At 39.8% G+C, this 21,472-nt stretch overlaps 1 protein-coding gene across 1 annotated transcript in view; it reads right to left on the bottom strand.

Moving 5' to 3' along the window:
* Window positions 1-21,472, bottom strand: part of PPM1H (protein phosphatase, Mg2+/Mn2+ dependent 1H) — a 129,635-nt gene that overhangs the window by 60,608 nt on the left and 47,555 nt on the right. The window contains exons 2-3 of the mRNA XM_058804808.1: window positions 12,398-12,566; window positions 3,463-3,807 (exon numbers count right to left, since the gene is read on the bottom strand). Of these exons, the coding sequence (XP_058660791.1) occupies window positions 3,463-3,807; window positions 12,398-12,566 (514 nt within the window). The remainder of the gene's footprint in view (window positions 1-3,462; window positions 3,808-12,397; window positions 12,567-21,472) is intronic.

The raw sequence follows: 21,472 nt of genomic DNA, 5'->3' as shown, positions 1-21,472 counted from the left end.
TCAGATGGCATAAACATAAAATTAACTCCTTAGCACACTTTACATCAAATGCCTGTAATTCTATTTAAACTCTCAATTCTAGTGGCTATATATGAGAGGAAACTTTCAAAAAAGTGAACTGTACAACACATGCCATTCTCTCAAGACTGTTCAGTTAATTAAAATGGCACCAATCTAGAAAAAGCACCTGTCTAGATTTCATCTAAGTAAAAAAAAAAAAACCTCAATAAAAAAAGAAAATCATGATACAATGAATGCAGATGTATACCTCCCAATAAATCATACAGACTAATTCTGTACCATTTCTTCCCATTTAAAGTTAAATAGGGTTCAGAGTAGAAAAGGTGCTCTCTCCTCTTAACCTTTCTTGCAAATACATACAGCATCATACATGTATACAAGGTTAAATACAGGGAAAGGACAATAATTTGATGTTTCTATCCAGTATGGAACTGCACTCCTGGCTCCTTTGAACTGAATCTATAAATGCACATCTTAAAACTCAACAGATGAAAATTAGAGGATTTGACTTATGGCACCTTCAGAACTTGAGCTTATTTATTTCCTTTTAACTGGAACAATTGTGATACTGACAACTACTGACATTTGCTGTTTTTTAGACAGAGCATTAAATTATCTGAAAACACAGCACAAACTTCCGAATTCCAGTTTCAACACAGAAAACATCATTTAGATGTACTTCAAAATGGAGCAAATTTAATTGCTAAATGTCTAAGTTAGGCAATGATGATCTGTGTCAGCTTTCCAGAGTGTTTTACTGCATGTAGCTGTTAGACAAGAACTTTCAAAAAAACCCCATGTCCAATAAAGGAAAAATAATTTTTAAAAGCCTTTTGAAAGCCATGAATCACATTTAATTGAGACTTGAGGAAAAAACAGGGAAACCTTAACTAGAATTCAAAAGCAAGTTGGGGAAAAAAATAATGGAAATAGGGAAAAAAAATGCTCCCAGGAAAAGAGGATAAGTCATCATTAGATAAACCTGTCAGGTCGGACTCTTTAAAAAACAGTATCTTATCTACTTGTTACTTTCACTCTGTTCACAAGAATCCTTTACAGCAATTGATGATTCAGGAAAAATCACCAAGAAGTCTGCCAACGTGTCCAGGAAACATGAGCTTTCCTCAAGTGCCAGCTACACTGGTACACTCTGCTGGCACAAAACCCTTGTACACACTGCACATCTTGACTGCCCTGACCTAACTCAACAACATCTATCACGTTCCAGTACAAACAAGGGCTGATTAAACAATGTGCTGTGGAAGAGGCCCAAAGTCTTCATGCAAAGACTAGAAGGAGTATAAGCTAGCAGGAAGTTAAATAGAGACAGGAGAAAGATCAAGCACTGCAAGCACAGATGAGACACAGAAATGCTGATTTTATGAATTGCTCCCTTACACAGATGAAAGAAAACACTCTTTTGCCTAAACCAAGTATAAGTCCAAAATTCCCCTCAGAGCTTAAAGTAGATACAATTTAATTATCTACCGCTTTCCTTAAGCTGGCCATTTTTATAAGATTTCCTGTAAAACTTAATGCTGAAATTACATTGCATTGGAGTAGTCATTTGTTTATCAAAGACAATGACGAACTTCAGCCCTCTAATATAAAGCATGTGGGAATTAAGATACTTGATATGTAGCATGTGATCAAAGATGCAGTGAGGAAAATGTTCTGTTTAGAAACAGAGAGAACAGATTAGCCTGAGCTATGCAATGAATACCTGAACACCATAACTGTAGTGAGTTATCCAGTGTTTCTGCATTTGTCATACTCTACCCACAAAAGCCCTCACAACCAGATCTCTGAACATAAGCTGAGATGGTCTTCTCTGTGAACACCTACCAGAGATGTGAAGTCAAAATAAAGCAGTGCAATAACAGCCCTGTTCACTCAGACACGTTCAGGAAGGCAGCAATGGGAAATGCACAGGCTGCTCTCCTAAGAGAGGTAGAGAACAGCCCTTCTACACTCTGTTACTTTCACTGCCCAGTCCCACAAAACTCCACTTCTCATCTTGCCTGCACTTGGAAACAGTTTAAACAGAAGAGAATCCCGCCATGCTCTCAGAGGCTGGCACTCTTCTGGCCTCAGAATTACACAAACTGAAGCATGAAATTGGTGTTCCTCTAAAGCATGCTCTGAACCCACTAGGGTGCAGTGGATGGGCACGGTCATCTTCTCCCTCATTTCTCAACAAAGAAGGGACCAATCTTGTCCTCCCTTTCTGAAAAGGTGTGCTAAACTGACAGATTTTCATGCACCCTCTTTCTTTTCATCTAGCAGAAATTGAGCCCACTACCCACAGTGCACAACCTGCCCACACAACCCCCACTGAAGTACGCCTAACCCATGGCTGTGAATGCTGCTCCTGGACCTACCCACCTGCAAGTCCAAACCCAGCTGGTGGGTCTGCTTGCCTGCACTTCCTTGGGGAGAAAGAACAATCCAGCAAAAGATAATTGTTTTTCAGAACTCAAAGTGAAGTACTACTTGTAACAACAACTGTAGTCTCTAATTAAATGCATGTACTGGATGAAATTCACATACATCAAGAAAAACAATGATCAGATATTTCTTTTCAGACAACAAATAAAACCACTGGGAAACACTGAATAGTTCACAGTCCTTTTTTTCAAATAAGAGGCTTTTCTGAAAACTACAGCAACAAAATTAAAAAAAACCACAACACTATCAGACCTCCCAAAGCCTGATCCACATGTACTTACTGGCAGGCCAAATTTTTGCTCTGCCTGACAAGAATGACTTTCAGTAATGTGGAGAAATGAGGGGGGGGAAGTTGTGGAGGAACTACATCAACTATAGAAGAGGAAAAAACAGCTTCCATAGGGAAATAGATGGATATTCTGTTCCCATAGGGCCATGATTTCCTGACAGTTGTTCAGGTTGTACACAAGTCAGGAAGGTGGTAGGAATGAACTTCATGCCCCACTCACGCACAAAATTTGCCTCAGTGAAGAGCTGCAGACACTACTCCACAGACACTTCTCCAACACCAATGTGAACTCTGGGTCATTAGACCAAGCAGCCTTTGCTGCTGCTCTGGTAGGGCAATGAGGCTTTATCAAGTGCATGCCCACATACTCAGTCTGAAAACTGCCAGTGCTGAAATCTGCACTGTAAGGCAATATTGATCTTTATCTTACAAAAGGAGGGGGAGAAGAAAATTATAAAGAAGAGTATTATATATTGAAAATTCAAATTCATTGTCACAGTGCTACCTGGGAGTTAAGATGCAGCTCCAGCCTCACAGGGGTGTGTGTACCTGGTAGGCTGTTGAGTGCTTAAACAGTTCTGTTCACACTCAGATGTTGTTAAAGCAATGAAAGAAAAAGAAAAAAAAAACCTAATCTTCATGATCTCCGGGTGATGTGATTCAATGTAAACAACAAGGACTTCAGAGCCCTGAGACATACATACCATTTCCTTAAATGCACTTTCTATGGCCCCAATGACCAGGCACTCATGTGGGATCTTCTTCTCCGTGAAGAAGCGTGTTGGGGGCGTGCTGGGCGAGCCCGGGGCTCCCACACCGCCGCGCAGGGAGGCTGCCCGTGTCAGTGTCCTGCTGTTGCTGGATGGGTTGTCAGGCTCCTCTCCCAGGCAGGTGGGTGGGAGGACAGCTGTGTTCCTCAGGATGTCCACAATCTCCTGCAGCTGTTCCAGGATGTGGTGCTGCAGCAGTTTGGAAGCGACCACAGCTGCCCCTGAGCCAGCATGTCCATCAAACAAGGACCAGTAGTACAGGTTGATCCCATCTGTGTCCTGGAGAAGCAAGAGGGGGAGAAAGGAAAGGAAAAGAGATGCTCAGTGTTAGTCACCTGCTGCCTCTGTGACTGGTGGCACAGAGGCAGCAGGTGAAACACAGATAGCTTTCCCAGAGGTAACATTCTTTCTGAAACACAGAAATACCCACAGTGTCAGTACAACTCTGGTTGAAAGAAGAGATGCTTATTTTTACCACACTTCCCCAGCATGTTTTTTCTTTTCCTTAACCTCGTAAAAAAAAAAAGCCCAAGAAAAAAATTGAACTTACAATCTTTCTTACCTTACAGCCATCATAGACTGTAGAAGAACAGCATTTGTATATATGCTAGACCTGCCACTATGAAAGATCAAAATTCTACACAAGACAGCACCTGATACTTGCTAGGCATGAAACAAAGGACCTCAGTTTGATGCCCATCAACAAATGTGAACTCCACTTCCACAGCTGGTAGATAAGGTCCATCCATGCTGGCAGGTGGGACAACTCAGGCTTTTCCTGCCTGTGCCAGCCCAGGAAACAGCACCAGCACAGGGGTCCTCGAGGATGACAGACCCAAGAGGGATCAGCTGCACTTCATCTGATCTAGCCTCTATGTTCACTGCCTGGTTCTTAACAGTCCTCTAAAAAGTTTCCTATATAGTACTGGAAATGATGGAGTACCCTATCACTTAGGGCATTAACCCAGGGCAGGAGGCAGAGTAGCCTTGGGCATCACAAGCTCCAAAATGGCTGGAAAATACCAAGGAGCCATACTCTTGATAAACTCAACTTTTTGTGTGGAGAGAAATTCACCTACCAATCCTTAGGTAATCATTTAAGATTGCCTTAAATGATACCCACCTTTGCATGACAGCATATTTGGCAGCAGCATGGGGAAAGTCTTTCCTGACTTTCTTTCCCCTCCATTTATTTTAATCCTGCACCTTCTCCCAGCTATGCAGAAACAGCTGATAGTGGGGCTGCCTTGCAAGTCGGATGTGGGTGGACTAATACAGATTTAGAAAGAAACAATTTTGCAAGGGACAGGAATGAGGCTATACTGTTGTAAAATACCTTGTAATAAGAAAGCATAACCTAGATCTCACTGCAATCAAAGAACCTCAAAATTACATGTGCTCTAATTTAGGATAAGAGATGTGACTTGTTTTGTTCATCTGAACACTGCTCCCTTACACTACAGATCAGCACCTGCAACCCAGCTCCTCCTGTCCAAAGCACTGCCTATTTCAAATTTATGGACAGGGCTGTGAACTGCAGCTCCTTTTACTTTCTGCTGTTTCAGCCACTCCACTAAGGTGCCATGATAAGAAAAATCACATTAAAGTCGAGGTGTTTTTTTTTTTTGCACACAGTATTGCTGATGAGGTAAAGTTCAAATATATTCTTAACCAAAGCATCAAGATCATAGTCATCTACACAGCAGAGAGCTCCTCCAAGAGGAGGAATTCATCAGTCCCTCATGCACTCTTCATTACTGAAATGCTGTCATAAGGGGGTATTGTCCTCAAGTACTGTTTACTTAGCACAGTAAGGATAACACAGGATACATCCTAGAATGGTGGAAAAACCAACATATGTCCACATTTCTGAACATGGTTTCTTAGCCAGACACCACTCCCCTCTCCCCCCACACTTACCCAGCCTGGCAAATTCATCAAAAAAACAGTTGTGAAACTTCCTACCTGAAGGCAGGACTGGCAGTTGTACTACCTTGCTCTGGGCTCAGAATCCATCCAAGTTCACAACAATTTGCTTTAAAATTCTATGTAATTTTTAATGGCTAACAGGATTAGCAATTTTAAACTTGCTTGTAAAAATAGATTACTATTAATGTAAAATGCAAAGTATTTTGCCAACAGAAACAAATTTTCCAAAGTGAAAGTATTTCAGCTGAAAACTGAAACCATTTATTCAAAATAACTACATTGCGCCTCCTGGGATTTGTATATCAAACCACTTCTGCTCCCATTCTTCTCTTAAGAGTTTGTCTTCCTGGCCAAAATGCATGTTATGATGCACCATGGATAATGCTTCCACAGTTTTTGTCCTCATGTCCTTTAAAGGTGCTACTCCTTTGGAAATGTGCCCTCTTTGTAGGGGGGGAAATCTCCAAGGCATTTCAACTCTGACTGAGATTGAAATATTTTATTTTCCACCAAAAGGAAGCAAATATTTTGTCATTGTTCTCCCCATGCCTCCAAACTGGAACAGAAACTTACAATTAAGAACAAGTTTGATCTGCACTCAATTTTCATGAGTTCTCCAAAGCAAACCCCCCAGCAAAGTCTGTGTTACAGCTTTTCAGAAGATAAAGGCAACAGTTATTAAAAGAATTTATTCTCATTACTAAGATCTCAACTCTGGATATGTCCTACACTGATCAAGCCTCATGTGAGTTTGGGGGTTAAAGATGAGAATGGGATGCTGTGAAACAGATGAAAATAGCCCCTGACAAAAAGGGAAAACGAAATGTTACCATTCATTTCCTCTAAGCCAATGGGAAGCACAACTTTGGGCAGAGAAGTTCACACAGACTTGAGTATCTCAGACTTTCACTGACACGTCACCCTGTCACGTCCACATCAGTTATGGTGGTCCACTGATCTTGCCCTTTTTGGAGTAGCAATTCTTGAACAAAGAGGACGTTGCTACCAGTTCAGCTAAGCTCAGACATCTACACACTGTCTTGCACACCTCCAAGACAGTTCTCTAAATTGCCCTTATGTTGGGCAGGCAGAAAAACCCCTACATTTTTAGACTATGCTCATCTCATTCCAAAGTAGATTTATTTCTCCCTAGCAACAGCAGAAGCACCCTAGATAACTGCAAAGTCTGTATTCTGAGCACTCAGGGGAGATGACAACCACAATGCTGCTCTCATACAGACATTCTGTGTGAGATGCTCTAGGGCCTAACTTCAGCTGGGATCTGCAGGCATTACTGTAACCTAAATATTAGTCTTGAAAAACTGCTGTGTATTCCTACAAAGCTTCATTTACTTTTGAACTAGCAAAGAGGAAAACCACAGATAATATGTTAGCTGTCTAAAAAAGGAAGAAAAAACAAACTCTTTCCCCCCACCATGAGAATAAAAACAGCTCCTCTATTTGAAAGAAATTAATTCCCAAAACCACACCAATTCAATAAGAATTAAAAATATGATGCAGTTAAGGCAGTGACTCAGTGAACAAACAAGGGCCAGTAGTCAGGGCACGCAGATGAGGCAAAATGCACAGAAAGGTCCTTGCTTTTCCTCACACAACTGAGCTGACCTCTGCAGACACCAAGCAATTACCTGTTTTGGTGTGCATATGCATTGCTCTTTGCTCTCTTTTACATCTGGGAGCTTGAAATTCTTCCCCAAAAGAACTGACATTCTGCAAACTCAGAGAACAAGACATCTTTTTTTTACTAGCACTGGCAGTATTCTGTCAGAAGTAGTCTGTTTCAAACACCAGTCTTCATTTCTTCTTTTATCTGGACAGAATCCTCAAATAAGAGTGTAGTCAGTCACCACAGTGATGTATTTTAGATTTTCATTCAAAAGATCCTGACCTAACAAACAGGCTGAATAACTACCAGAAACAAGAAGAGAAACCAAATCCTTCACTGCACCAACCTCACAATTAATTTCCTAGTACAGAATGTACTAGGAAATTTAATAAGCTTCAGGCCCCTCAACTGCTGACCTAGCTTTCAGGAAGGTTCAGCAGTCTCCTGGGTTTTGCAATTGTAAAAGATAATTAAGACATGCAAAGTTTTGGGTCAAGCAATGGATGAGAAATCATGAGAGAAACTGCATATATATACATACATAATTGAGCTCAATGATATGAAGGAAAAAAGAAAAAGGAAAAAACCTTAGCAATAGCTAGTGATCATTTTGGGACATGCTTTTCAGGTAAACTAGACAGCAGTCTTACATTGCAAATCTTCAGATTGTTGTTATGGAGCTAATTCCAAACAGGCAAATAAATCATGTTGCCACTAAAGATTTATTCTGGAAACTACAACCTACCCTGACTATTGTTATTCCAGATATGAGCTACAGTCACAAAGCACTTAAGAGAACAACTTGAGTTCTCATAAAATCTGAACTGGGCCAGCAATTGCCATTCCAATCCTCAGAGCAAAGCCTCCTCATGTTACCAATATGTTCAGCTGCCTGTGGTAGGCTACCAGCCTTATGCTACACAAAACTTACAATATCCCAGACTTGTGGCAAAGAAGACTACAGAATTATTAATTATGTATCCTCACATTACAGTGACAATCAATAATGCATCACATTAAGTCCTGCAGCCTGATTATCACTATGACAATATCCTGGCACATGATTTCCACTTCGCTTGCTGATGGTTTTCAGCAATCATCATGAAGGTACTCTGTAGTTAAAGGCATTTAAAAATAGTACAAATGAAAAAGATGTGCAATTTAACAGGAATGTTCTTGAATGGGGACAGACAGGAGATACAATTAATCAAGCAGCAATGGAGTGGCATGGGGGGAAGGGGAGAGAATTAACTTAGGGTTGAATTTAAAGAGTCTTTCCTTTCACTGCTCTGCTCATTTTATTACTCACCCTTTCAAGAAAACCATGTTTATGCTATTTAATAGACTTCCCAGAATTTGTTTGTGTGTTTGGGTAAAAGAAATGTTTACTTCTCCATTTCTGCATTTCTGGCCTACCTCCTCCTTTCCACGCCTGGAAATCTGTGTGGAGAGTCAAGACCATGGTAGTGGCATTCAAGTTTTGTGGACAACACATGGATCTCCAACTCCCTTATGCTGCTTTGCCAAAGCACAGGGCTGGATCGATGAGGTTAGCATTAAAGAACAATCACACAGATGTAGCTGATGTTTCACAAACTTCCCAAAATGCAGGAGAAAACAAAAATGGCATGTGCCATTCTCAGACAGTCTGTGGAAAATAAAAATCTGAGGATGATGAAAAGGACATTGTTACATAAAGTTTACATTTCAGTGCCTATTTCTCTTGTGCTCCACACTTTAAAAAAATCCTTTCAATGAACTCCTTCCCTCATTCCTTTTTCTGTCAGTATTTCTGCAAGGTGCTTTACGACATAGAGAGAATTTCAGATGGTGTGTTACAGTGGGATTTCCTCATGAGGCATTTACACTATTTAGTCTCTGGCTTTCTTAATAAATATTTCCTGGGATGATATTCTGTCATTCACTGTAGTGTTTAAAGCCAGTATTTCTACATCTTATTCATACAAATTAAGTTGTACGGTTATCACATTTAACATCAACCTCATTTACTCCTTAAAAAACATTTGCCAACAGTGCTATGTGAGGGGTATTATACCTCACAGTATAAAAAAATATATAAGAAAAAAAGACACAACATAGCAATGTGCTTTTTTCCTCCCTGTTTTTAGATATATTCAACCAACAAAAGATGTAGCAAGGAAAAAATCCTACTATGTGCTAGTGTAAGACTGCCCTCTAGTAGAAAACTTTCTCCAGGAATATGCTGCCTCTTTTGGGAAAATATATTACAAATTTAAATACATAAGCTGTGGTCTAATGACATGGTAGAATAGGTTTTCCACAACTAAATAATGAGTGTGACAGCACCTATATCAGTGCCATGTAGAAAACAGAAGTGAATCCGTAGATAAGAAGAGAACATATAAATAATAAGATAAGAAGTAACTAGAAAACAGTACAATCTATTATATAGATCAGCTGGCTCCTGAATTTAGATGTTATGTTCCCATCTTGTTAAAATATGTCAGAAATGGAATCAAGAACAGAAGATTTGAAATAAAAGTGTTTCTCTCAAGAAACTTGAAAGGGAGTGGCTTTTTCTTCCAAAATCAAGATGAAAGATACAGACTTGAACTAGGAAATAGTGAAAAGAGAAAGAAAAATCAGAACATTCCATAAGATACTTCTCATAAACTCTGTGTAAGTAGATATTTACTGAGGAGATATTTACCAACATCATGAAATATCAAATGGATAAAAAGAACAGCTTTTAAAAACATAAAGTTTATTGACCCTACCATTACATTGCCACAACAGTACATCAACTGTAACAATGGATAACAACAAGGTTAGTTAAGATGCCTTTCCAATAACAAAACTATTTTAGAACCCTGTATCTTTAATGCAATCTTATTAACTATGTAATGTCTGGAAAAAAAGTTCCTTCTGAAGAAGGTGATTTGTCATGGCTTTTGCTCTTGAGAAGTTTTGATACTGAAGTTAGTCAAGCTTTGTGAAACAATGCTATGAACATTTTTATGTCCCATGCAAGCCCCTAAAATATGCAAAACCAGGCAAACTCAGCACAGTTACATTCACCCACATCCCAGGTGCAGAGGCCCCTGACCATGCATCTCACATGGTGGGTCTGGAACTTTAATGTGGTATGAGACCAAACCTCGTATCTCTGCACAGTATCAAGATGTGTGTAGCCAGGCTGGTGTGCACACAGGGGTCTCTGCAGTGTGCCTGTGCGCATGGCACAGCAATACCCTTAGTGTCAAACAAACCATCACCTGGACCAAGGACACTGTCTTCTTGTTATTTCTGTACACAAACAAGTACTGGGGCAAAATGCTTGCTTCACTAAACATAATTAATGCATACAAAAGTTAAATACACTCCTGAAACCAAGCACCTTCCTAAACCAAGAGCAGGCAGTTGCATGGACTTTCTAGGAAAGACTTTTAAATACGCAGCTAATTAAAACAAATTCTGTTTTGCTTCGCATGACTGTACGTAGAACTCCAAGTCCCAGCAAGTTCTGGGCACAATTCTTTATCCAGGAGTTTGCAAAAAATGTACTTGAAAAAAGAAATCATGACTGTCTGAATACAATGAGGAATATCAGCACACAGGAATTGAAACACTTATTTAAAGAAAGATTTTTAAAAGAGGAAAGAACGGGGCAATTTGCAAACCCTCAGGATCTGTCAGTTTGAAAATGTTGCAGCAATAATGAAGTATGAAACAGAACTGGAGGAGCAAGAGGTTGGGAGGGACACAGTACAAGAGGAATGCTTGTTTCTCAGGACCCCAATGAACCCTGCAGCCATCAGGTGTACCAAGCCGTGGAATTCTGAGAGAGTGACTAAAGCAGACTGCTAATCACCACCTGATTTAAAATAGACACACACACACACCAACTAACAAAAAAACCCTAAACATATAAACGAACCAAGCCGCAAAACCAAAACAAAAAAACCTCCAAACTACCAAAAAAAAAAAACAAAAACAAGGCTACTTACAGTCCATTGAAAAACTACTTATCACTTAGGGACAACCTGTGTTCTCCAGCAGCAGGAATACAGCCTATCCACATTGTCTGACTAAAACATTAATACAGGCCATTTAGTATTACATGGTGAAATGTTGGAATTGAACACACACTATCAATCACTGCTGGAGGCTGAGCTCATGCTTAAAGAGCAGGTGAAGTAATTAGCCAGTCAGGAAACAAGACAGATGAAAAATAGCAGACAATTGCCAGTAGACAAGTGTATGACCTACACCACACTTCACACAAATGAGGGAAGCTATAGTCTGCAAAAACCACTGAATTCTATGTGCTGGATGACCTTACCCTACCTGCATAAACTAGAAGAGTATCCTGCTTTAGTAGTTGATTAAATTAGAGAATGCAGTATCTTTCCAACATTGACTGAAGATGTGGTTTAATGGCTTAGATATAAGACACATTTTAACAGCCCTTCATACAGTTCTTTATCTGACCCCTGTGTAAGCACAGTGGAAAAAGCTGCCAGTGCAGTGTCCAAAGAGCTCCATGTAGCACAAATGTGCCTACACGACAGTACAGAAACTTAGAAAGAGCAGATGGAGGTTGACCTGTGTTTTTGTGGCACCATGGGCATCTGTGTAAATTACAGAAACATAGAATGGTTTAGGATGAAAGATGATCTGGTTCCAACCCCTCTGCCATGGGCAGGAACACCTTCCACTAGACCAGAATGCTCAAAGTCTTATCCAACCTGGCCAAATGTCTCTGGGCAACCTATTCCAGTGCCTCACTATCCCCACAGTGAAAAATTTCTGCCTAATATATATAATATATAATCTAAACCCTCTATTAGTTTGAAGTCCTTACTCCTTCTCCTGTCACTACAGGTCCTTGTGAAAGCCCCTCTCCAATTCCCTTTAGGTCCTGGATGGCCAGTCTAGGGACTCTCTGGAGGCCTCCCTTCTTCAGGCCAAACAGCCCCAACTCCAACTCACAGCCTGTCTTCATAGAAGATGTGCTCCAGCCCTTTCCTCATCTTCAAATTTCTCAACATTATATTTCAGAAATGAAACAAAAACAAAAATCCGGGAGCATCTCCTTGCCCATCTTTAAACTAAAATATCTTAGATGCAAGGAGCATTTTTCAAGACAAAAAGTCAAGTAGTGGAGCTAAGAAAAATATAGTGAAATGTTCTGCATTTAGGTAGAGATAATCAGTAAGAGGTAACTGAAAATATATTAAATATTCAGAAAGCACCTTTCAATGCCAGATTCTTACACTCTTTTATATTATTTTGTATGTCTCTACTGACAAGATACAGAAGTTTGCTTACTGAATTGTCTTTCAGCTGGAGACCTTCTCCATTGGGCAGAGATGACCTCCGTTTTGTTGAAGAGTTCTTGTTTGGTGTAGAATTACTGCCTCCAGCTTTCTTCTTGACAAAGAGGACTTCACAGCTGGCTTGATCCTCATTGTGCGTGCTCTTCCCTGCATTTATTACCCTAAACAAAAAAAGAAAACAGTGACCAGATTAGCAAAGCACAGAAGGCCCCATCTGTATCTTGCAATGGGACTTGAGAGGTATGGAACCAGAGTCCAGCGCTGACTCTGCAATTACTGACAGAATTAAAACACCTGACTGCCTTCCAGAGATACAACCATACACACAGGCATACCTTTTATTTCTGTACACATACACATGACACAATGAGCATCTTCTGCAGAACTATGTGAATAAGAACCAATGGTGCCATAAGCATATTTCACCCCTAGGCATACCACACTTCTTTAAAAAAGAGACTACTTTATGGATGAAGTTGATAACACATTTGCCTCCCAGTTGAAACACAAGACCCCCATTTCCTTTTCTACCTGTCAGCATCTCTGCTCTAAATAATGAATCTGCTGGCTAAGTGTGTGCATTCTGTCAGGTACCAAGTCTTTGCACAAACAAAATACCTGCTATAAATCTACAAAGCTGTTACTGCTAAAGGCAGTCTGTTCAAACAGCATGTATTAGAAATGCTGTGACAGAAATACAAGGGAAAGGCTTTGTCTCCGACAGGCAAGTCAAGCTTGCTTATACCACAGTGATACAGTGATGCATACTAAACACATCCCGCTGGTACTGCACAACATAACCCCCTGCCCCTAGAAGCCTACCTCAAACCATCTGTCCCACCAGCCCTGTAGAAAACAGATGATTTGCACTAAGAACTGCAGGCATGCAAAACCCAGCACTAAGAGCTCAGTACAAGCTTTTAACAGCCAAAGATATCCTGAGACTTGAACCACGGCTTCCTTCCTTTGATCAGTGATGCGGCTGAAATAAACTATATAGAATAAAGCTATTCCACCAACAAGTTTTTATAACCTTAATCAGAAGTTTGTGTTATCCAAAATACTGTGGGGTTACTATCAGCAATCTCAGAACAGTCAAGCCCAAACACATTTTCCACTTTCTACATGACAATCTCATCACAAACTGTTTTCAGAAATGGGAAGTTTCCTTACAGTGCTAAATGCTACACTCTGCAGCCTATCTGTATGCACAGTACCACCATTTGTTTGCATGTCTTGTAAATAAACACTAATTGTGGATAAAATTATTTTGCAAAACACATAGAGAGCAGAGATGAAGGAGCAATTAGCTGCAAGGCACTTGTGAGCAGTTTAACCACTCATCCCCTGTAGTGCTTAACCTTTGGCAATTGCAGATCAAATATAGATGCAATAAGCTTCCAGTCTGAAAATTCTTGACATTAGGAAAAGTAGAAGCATATATTCAAAAATGGGGGAAAAGTGTCTGGGGGGGAGGACAAAACATACAACACACATGACAAAATCATAATCCCAAAGCATTTAAATCAGCTGATCAAGACTTGTTCAGTTTGAAACGCTGCAAACATGACTAAAATACTGCACTAGCAGAGAAAGTGTAGTTTTACCACATCAGGAACTAATCAATGCTTAGTTTATCTGACCAGTCTCCTTACTGATGCTGCTGTTTTCAATTCCATTTTAAAAAAGAAGCAGAAGACAAGTAAGAGACAAAAGTTACCTACTGTTCATTGTTCCCTATGAAAGTCATTGAACTCTTGGAGTTGCCCAGGTTTCTGAGCTTAATGCTGGACTTTAAGACTATGGTGGAAGATGTTCTGATGCTTAATGACATGTCAAGTTATGCACAATATTATCATTTTTAAGGCTCTTACAAAGAAAATTTTTCAATGCACTGAATACATTAGAAAGACCATGAGAACAAAGTGACTCAAGAGATTGGCTTGGCAATCAGCTATCACAAATCACCTGGAATTAAAATTGTGTACCAAGCACCTTGCTAGAAAAGGATATCATCAAAAGGAACCTGGCAAGACTGAATACTGAGTAGACATGGGATTTGTGGTGTCAGTGTATTGAGGATGGAGGAATGGGCTCTGAACAATAAATTTAATCCATGAAATCAATTATATCTCCCAGAATTCCACTTTTTCTTTCTTTATCAGAGGATTAAGTGTATTTTATTCCTTGTGAATACCTGAATTTAACATAATGTCAAAATGGTGCTTATGGATCCTCCCAGGTAACACAGGGTCTAGATACAAAAAGCTGCTCCCCTCCTGACACAGGCACTCTTCTACTCTCACATCCCACCTCACAGGCAAATCCTGGAAACCTGCTGCAGTGAAGCCCTGTAATTTTTAATTTCAAATCTGGTGCCTGATGCCAAGCACAGAAGCTGGTAATATCTACTCAGCTTCAAACAGCTTCGACTCAACTTCAAAAAGCTCTGTCTTTGCTGACTTTTGAAATCCTTTTCTTTCTGCAGTTTCCTAAATCCCTCCTCCAGGCGATTCTTTCAACCAGCTTTCCAATGCTGATTTCACTGTTGTCTTTCCTCCCTGCTCTCCCACACTGCAACTTATCAGAGCAAAAATCACATCTAAGCTGCTTATACAAATAACAAAGCAGAACTAACAAGATATTCATATCACCAAAAGGTGACTCTTAATTAGACCTCTGAAATTTTTTATGGAAAATCTGCCCCTCCTTCCACTGATGAAGTACCTCAACTTCCAAAGATTGCCCCTGTGTATTTTTTTCTGTCTAACTCAAACTATAAGTTTTCCACCAGTAAAGTAAAAAAAATGAGATGAAACAGATCCAATAATTTCAATTTCATCATTAATATTAATAATTCAGAAAAAATAGTTAAAAATTAATTAAAAGAAAAGTGAGTCCTATATAATTCTCTAGCTTACTTAAACACACATTTTCAAGTTAATTCCTCTTTTTGTTCTCTCTCCAAATTTCTCAAGACTCTGATTATTGATGATCAACTCCTTTCCATTCTTTCCCTCCTCTCCCCCAATACCCATGTATCTCCTATCCAAACTTTTGCAACATTCAAACAAATAATGTATCTAGATGAGCAGGCCCTCCTTTTACAGAATTCACTGTCTGTACTGTGTCAAACATATTTCTCAGTAATAACTAAATAATTCTAATGTTCAGTTTGAGGTACAGTGGTGCTAGTAAAACCTATCCCACTTTCCAAACAGGAGCTTCCTGAAGCCTGCACAGTCAGGTGGTGGGCTTTGGTCACAGCCAAAGTACCTGCATCAAATCTTGATGGATACTTCAGTGTTTCATGAGTCTTAATCTTAAACATATCCTCAGCTAAAAGCAAATCCACCAGATAGGGGCCAGCTAGTTTGTTTGGCTCACAATCAGGATTCTCTTGGTATCTCATGAGACCCCAATGCCTATCTGACTGGATGGAAATTCAAGTCACACTGTGCTTCTATTCTTCTCTCAGCAAGCAGAGCTCAAAGTTCTGTGCCATGATCACTGCAAAATTTGAAGTTTATCTTAAGAGAACCAAAACAGGCCTGCTAAACACATCCAAAACAGCCTTTGATAGTTTCAAAAAAAAAACCCCAAAACAATCCAAACCAAACCACAAGCAAACACAAACTAAAAATAAAGCAAACACAAACTAGAAATAAAAGCTTCAGTCTTATGAAGCATTTCTATTCATCCCTCTATTTTTAAATTTTTTTTTTTTGCATCAATACCAGTATATACTCTTTGGGTGTTTTATTCCCTTCTATAACATGCTCTTTGATGTTATATTAAATTGTGATCAGTCAAAATTCTAAGCTGTGCTGTAACAGTAAAGTTTGCTGTGCTGTAACAGTAAAGTTTTACCTGCAAAAAAAAAAAAAAAAAAAAAATCCCTAATGCAGTTGCCTTACCCACTTGGAGCAAAATATAGCCCACAACAAAAGCTTCAAACAGTCTATGAGCTGCAGTGAAGGAACATTGAGAGCTAGAAATAAAAGGATATATCCATAGGCAGCTTGTTGTACACTGCAATTTTCAATTCTGCCCTCCTCTGGGGTTTCAAACTAGCAGTGGACACCTGTATTTGTTTTGACTCTGAATGAATCAATTGAGCAGGAAGCACAAAGCCCTTCTCTCCCCCCTCACAGGAGCTACAGCCAGCCTCTCCTCTTTCCAGCTGTGGCACACACACACCACTCCACAGCTGCATGACACCAACTTGCATCCAACCCACCTAATAACACAGAAGTAACCCAGATGAATGAATACCATACATACAGACAACAGACAATACATTCCTAACGGTTGTGTGTTATAATTTCAACAGTCTTAGAGTAATTTGATTAAATTTAAATGATTAAATGATTTAAATGATTAAAGATATCATAAAAATACAACTTTCATAAAAGTATTGCTGGCTTTACTTCCCCCTCCCACCTTTCTTTTTTTTTTTTTCCCTTAATGGATAAGCATATGAGTGGATGCTGCTGCTTTTTTCTGTGACATCTCACTTACAGTCTTAGATTTCCAGGTAGGTGTCTGTTTCCTCCCTTTCACCCACATGAGATTTATTTCTGCACTGGGAATCAACTTGAAAGAGATTTCCTTCTAGCTGTTCACCTCATCCCTCAGATGAAAGGCAGCTTTTCAAGCAGCCTAAACAGTTCCATTCATTCATTACTGTAGCTGTCACACTGTGCACATCAAAACCAAAGCACTCACTAGCATTGTCCACTGCAGGCAGAAACTGAAGCCAGACCTGAATCAGATCTCTAAATCCATGGGGCTAAATAAAACTTTCATTTTATTAACCAAAGAAGAAGTGAATATTTAGCCATGAAATCTTGCAATGATGTGCTGTGAAAATATGGTTTCTCCTACCAGCAATTACACTAGTATACACTAGACCAAGCTCACCTTGAGGCCCAGCTAGAAGCCATGACACCCATCAAGCTAATAAGAACTAAAGATGGGATTAAAATAGGCAAAGTATAAAAGCAGAATAGCATTTATGGAAATTTACCACAAGTCCAGTGTAATGACCATAACTTGGTTACACAGCTTGTCTTTGGGCTGAAGTCAAGGACATCTTGGAAGGGAAGTCCACTCTGATGTTATTTGTATGGACTTCCCAAAATGCTACAATGCAGCACACCATCCAACTATCCTTTCCATCCTTTCCGAAAAAAAAGATGAAATACTAAGTGACTACAAGGAACAAAACAGCTGTAGGTCACTGCAGGAATGTGCAGGCTCTATGACCACTACACAGGGGGAGGCAGCTCTTTTTGATAATTAGCATAGAAGAAAACCAAGGGAGCCCCAAGCAGATGCTGAGCCAAACTAGTGGGATACAAAGGTGGTTAAGCATGATCTCACTTCAGAGCTGAGCAGTCTCAGCCACAGCTGGCAATACTACTTGCCAAATTCTTCTTCCTCACTCCTTCTGTACTAGCTACCAGAATGGGGTAAGAAGAGATTGCAAAACCTCTTAATTAATTAATTTGACACTGTAAGAGAACCACCACTTATTTCCCACAAAGGACAGTGAAATTGAAAAGAATGCCAGGTCAGACTGGTCATCATCCATATTATATTTAAAGCAGCTTTTCCTGGCTGCTGAACACTTGCTGAAATATAAGCAAGAGACCCAGAAGACAATGGGAATAAACAACTTTGTGTTGACCAATGTCCTTCTAGTCCAGTTCCCACTAATACACTTGGACCTTTTTCTTTTTCTCTCCAACAGTTAAGTTCTCAAATCCTGCTAATCTGGGGAAAATGGGCCTGAATTTATTTCCATGATATTCAGGAGGAAGTTGCCTTGAAAGTTCTAAAACTTATGCTTCTTCTATGAATAAAGCACATCCAATCTGCTGAAGTCAGCCTCCAGATAACCATATTTGCACAAAAACTCTGAGATTTTTATGCATTATTCGATTTTTCTAGATCTTTGCTGCAGATAAAGCTTACCTTATGCTACTATGTTATAACATTATGTTGCCTCATTATGTTACTACATTATAACATTATTATGTTGTTAATGCTTACCAGCTTTGGCTGGTGTGATAAGTTTACAGCTTCAAATTGAAGCAGAAAGCATTAAGAAACCCCTAAACAGTAGTGAAAAGAAATGGACCCTTTCTACAGGAATATCCTTTATCATGTTTCATTAGCCATGTGTGAATAGTGCCTATGACTTTGCACATTAGGACTGACAGCTCTTGAAGTTGAGGCACCTGGTTCAATCTAAAGAAATCACACCCTGATAGCATCTTTTTTATTCTGTTCACAATCATTTTATCACATGTGATTTCACTGTCATAGCCTTTAGGGGTGATCCTGGAAATTCACTGATAAGCAGTGCTTCATTTTTGGCTGCACACCAAGAAACACAACATTGGATACTGGTTATGAGCTGCTTTTAGATGAGAAACATCTTTGGATCTATCCTAGAGCTCACATTCAAGATGGGAACCAAAGTTCTCCCATTCCTTCCCCTCTAATGCAAAGGAAAAGCAGCCACTTCCATGTTGGTTGCCATGAGCTGTACACCACCTTCTGCATGTGAGGCTGAATAAAATCTTGACCATGACATCCCCCATAAGGGCGGCACCGCAGCTGAGACACAGTCTGACAGAATGGCTGCATTTGAGGCTCAGTTGTCCCCACAGAGTTATGTGACAAATATAGAAATCATTCTAGTTAAAATGATGAAAAGATAAGGAAAAGCAGCCTGCCCCTACTTGCTACAGCAAGGGGCATCTGGGTTTCAGAAATATTCACTCTGTCTACAAGCTCAGCACTACTATTACTACTACACCAAACCCCAACCAAAAGCTCAATTTGAATTGGCCTCATAGTTTTATTTTCTTTTAGATTTTTAAATGACGGTATGCACATGACAAGGATGCATGAAGAAAACAAAAGACTACTTCCTCCTCCTCCCCAGTTTCCTTCCCAAAGTTCTACTTTTGAAAGCACATCTAAAATAAACACTCTCTTCCTTACAGAAATGCCAATTATATGCAAATAGTTCTCCTTATGCTTACACTGAAGCAAATTATGTGCTTAAAGTAATGCAGTAAATCCCACGTCTATAGACTGATGCTGTAGACTGCAGTCTCAGCTTCAGGGTTAAGAGAAATCAAGATAAATGGCTTATGTAAAACTGGTCCAAGCTTTTAAAAAAAAATTCTCTCATATTTAGCATGTGTGAAAGTTAACCCCAAGAGATGAGTGGTGACAGTACTAATCCCTTTTATACAGCTGTCAACTGAATTTAGCCCCAAGATAATCTCTGCAAGTGTGACAGAGAAGGTACACATTTCCACAGATACACACTAATGCCTTTTTCACAATATCCCTCTACTGCAGCAGGTATTTGAAGCCCCCCCAGCCTGAAAGAAAACAATCTGCTAATTTATTCTTAAAAGTCATTATAGAAATTTATATGTATGGAAGCACACATATGCAAGGCAAGGGGGAGGAAAAAGAAAGAGAGAAAACATTATGTACAGCTTTATTATCACAAGTAGGAAATTCATTCAGAGCCACTCATATGCTGGTAATTTTTAATAATTAAAGAAAAAATACACCCTGCTGCTGGAGTTTTACATCCATCACCTTTCCTCTGGGAGAACCATTAGCTGGCAAATGTGCAGGAAGGGGCCATGTGCACAAAACACTCCAGTGACTCTTTGCCATAGAAATGTGCCTCAAAACACAGTCTTTTCTTCTGTTACTAAAATTACATCCCTAGACATCATCTTTAAAGCTGTTAAAATAGAAGCTAAATGCAAACCGATGAAATGTCAGCAATACTGAGCCTGAAATAAAAGGCTACAGAAAAATGACAGCTCCCTTAATCTTGATAGACCATGATTCATCAAAACATTTGTAGTGATCATTCATTTATTCTTCTTGGGGCTAACAATCAATTCCAAACTTAGCTTTCCTAAATTTAAAGTATAAAAAAATCACAGTAATTAAAGCAAAACAGGATTAAGAAAATTTTGCAGTACTTTAACATATATTTTATACACACATACATACACACGAACACATCTAAAGAAAAACCTGTGGTGATTCTCATGCAACTCATACAAAATCCAGTAAAATAGTATGTCATTGAAAACACTTATTTTTCATGTAATATAATTCAAAGTGCTTAATATATTTGCCCAGTTGTTCAGCCATACAGATGAAAATTTCCAGGTGCAATGTTAATTCAGAGTGAAAGTCAACATAGAAATCCTGTTAAAATCAGCGCCAGTAAAGGAAGATTGACAGCCAAATGCAGAATTTCTACCCAAGAGGAGGCAAATAGCAGTGAGCAAATGAGTACCTGGTTCTGTGTGAGTGTGGGTGTGTGTACATGCACGTGTTTGGAGACAAGGCTGTCCTTTCCAGCCCCATCTGCTCCCTTTATCCAGAGGGAAGCTACTGAAGCTCTGAGGTCTGCACAACACCTGTTAACATAGTATGCCACAGCCTCAGGGTAAATTTTCCCCAAAGGCTCCTTCTGCCCTTGCAGGGGGTGGGATGAAGAGATGCCTTCCCACCCAGGAGCAGAGGAGGCTTAACAAGGTTAAGAAGTTTTGGAAGGTACACAATCAGAGAATCACAGAAAAGCTGAGCTTGGAAGTGCCCTCTGGAGGTCATCTGGCCCAAACCCCTGCTCCAGCAGGGTCACCTAGAACAGGTTGTCCAGGACCTTGTCCATATGGGACTGCAGAGGGAGCAAAGCACAAAGCAAGAGGCCTGCCTTCCCTGATGTGTGCACAGGAACTGGCCCTGAGCAGGAACAGCTCACCGACACCCTGTGAAGTCTGGAAGGTCACGCTTCTCCAGCACACATTTCTCCTGCTTGTGCTGTGCAATCTGCCTCCACTAGAAACCTTATCCTTTCCAAAGTCAATAGCACAAGCCCCTAAAAAGCCTCAATCCAAGTTTTCACTTGTACATGCAACAGGCACGCTGGGAAGCCTACAGACTGGCAAATACTTTGCACAAACACAGTAAGCAGGGCCAACATTGAATATTTTAGAAAGCTCTATAA

Source organism: Ammospiza caudacuta, chromosome 5 (assembly GCF_027887145.1).
Source record: "Ammospiza caudacuta isolate bAmmCau1 chromosome 5, bAmmCau1.pri, whole genome shotgun sequence".
NCBI lineage: Eukaryota > Metazoa > Chordata > Aves > Passeriformes > Passerellidae > Ammospiza > Ammospiza caudacuta.
This window is presented reverse-complemented; position numbering and strand designations above follow the sequence as displayed.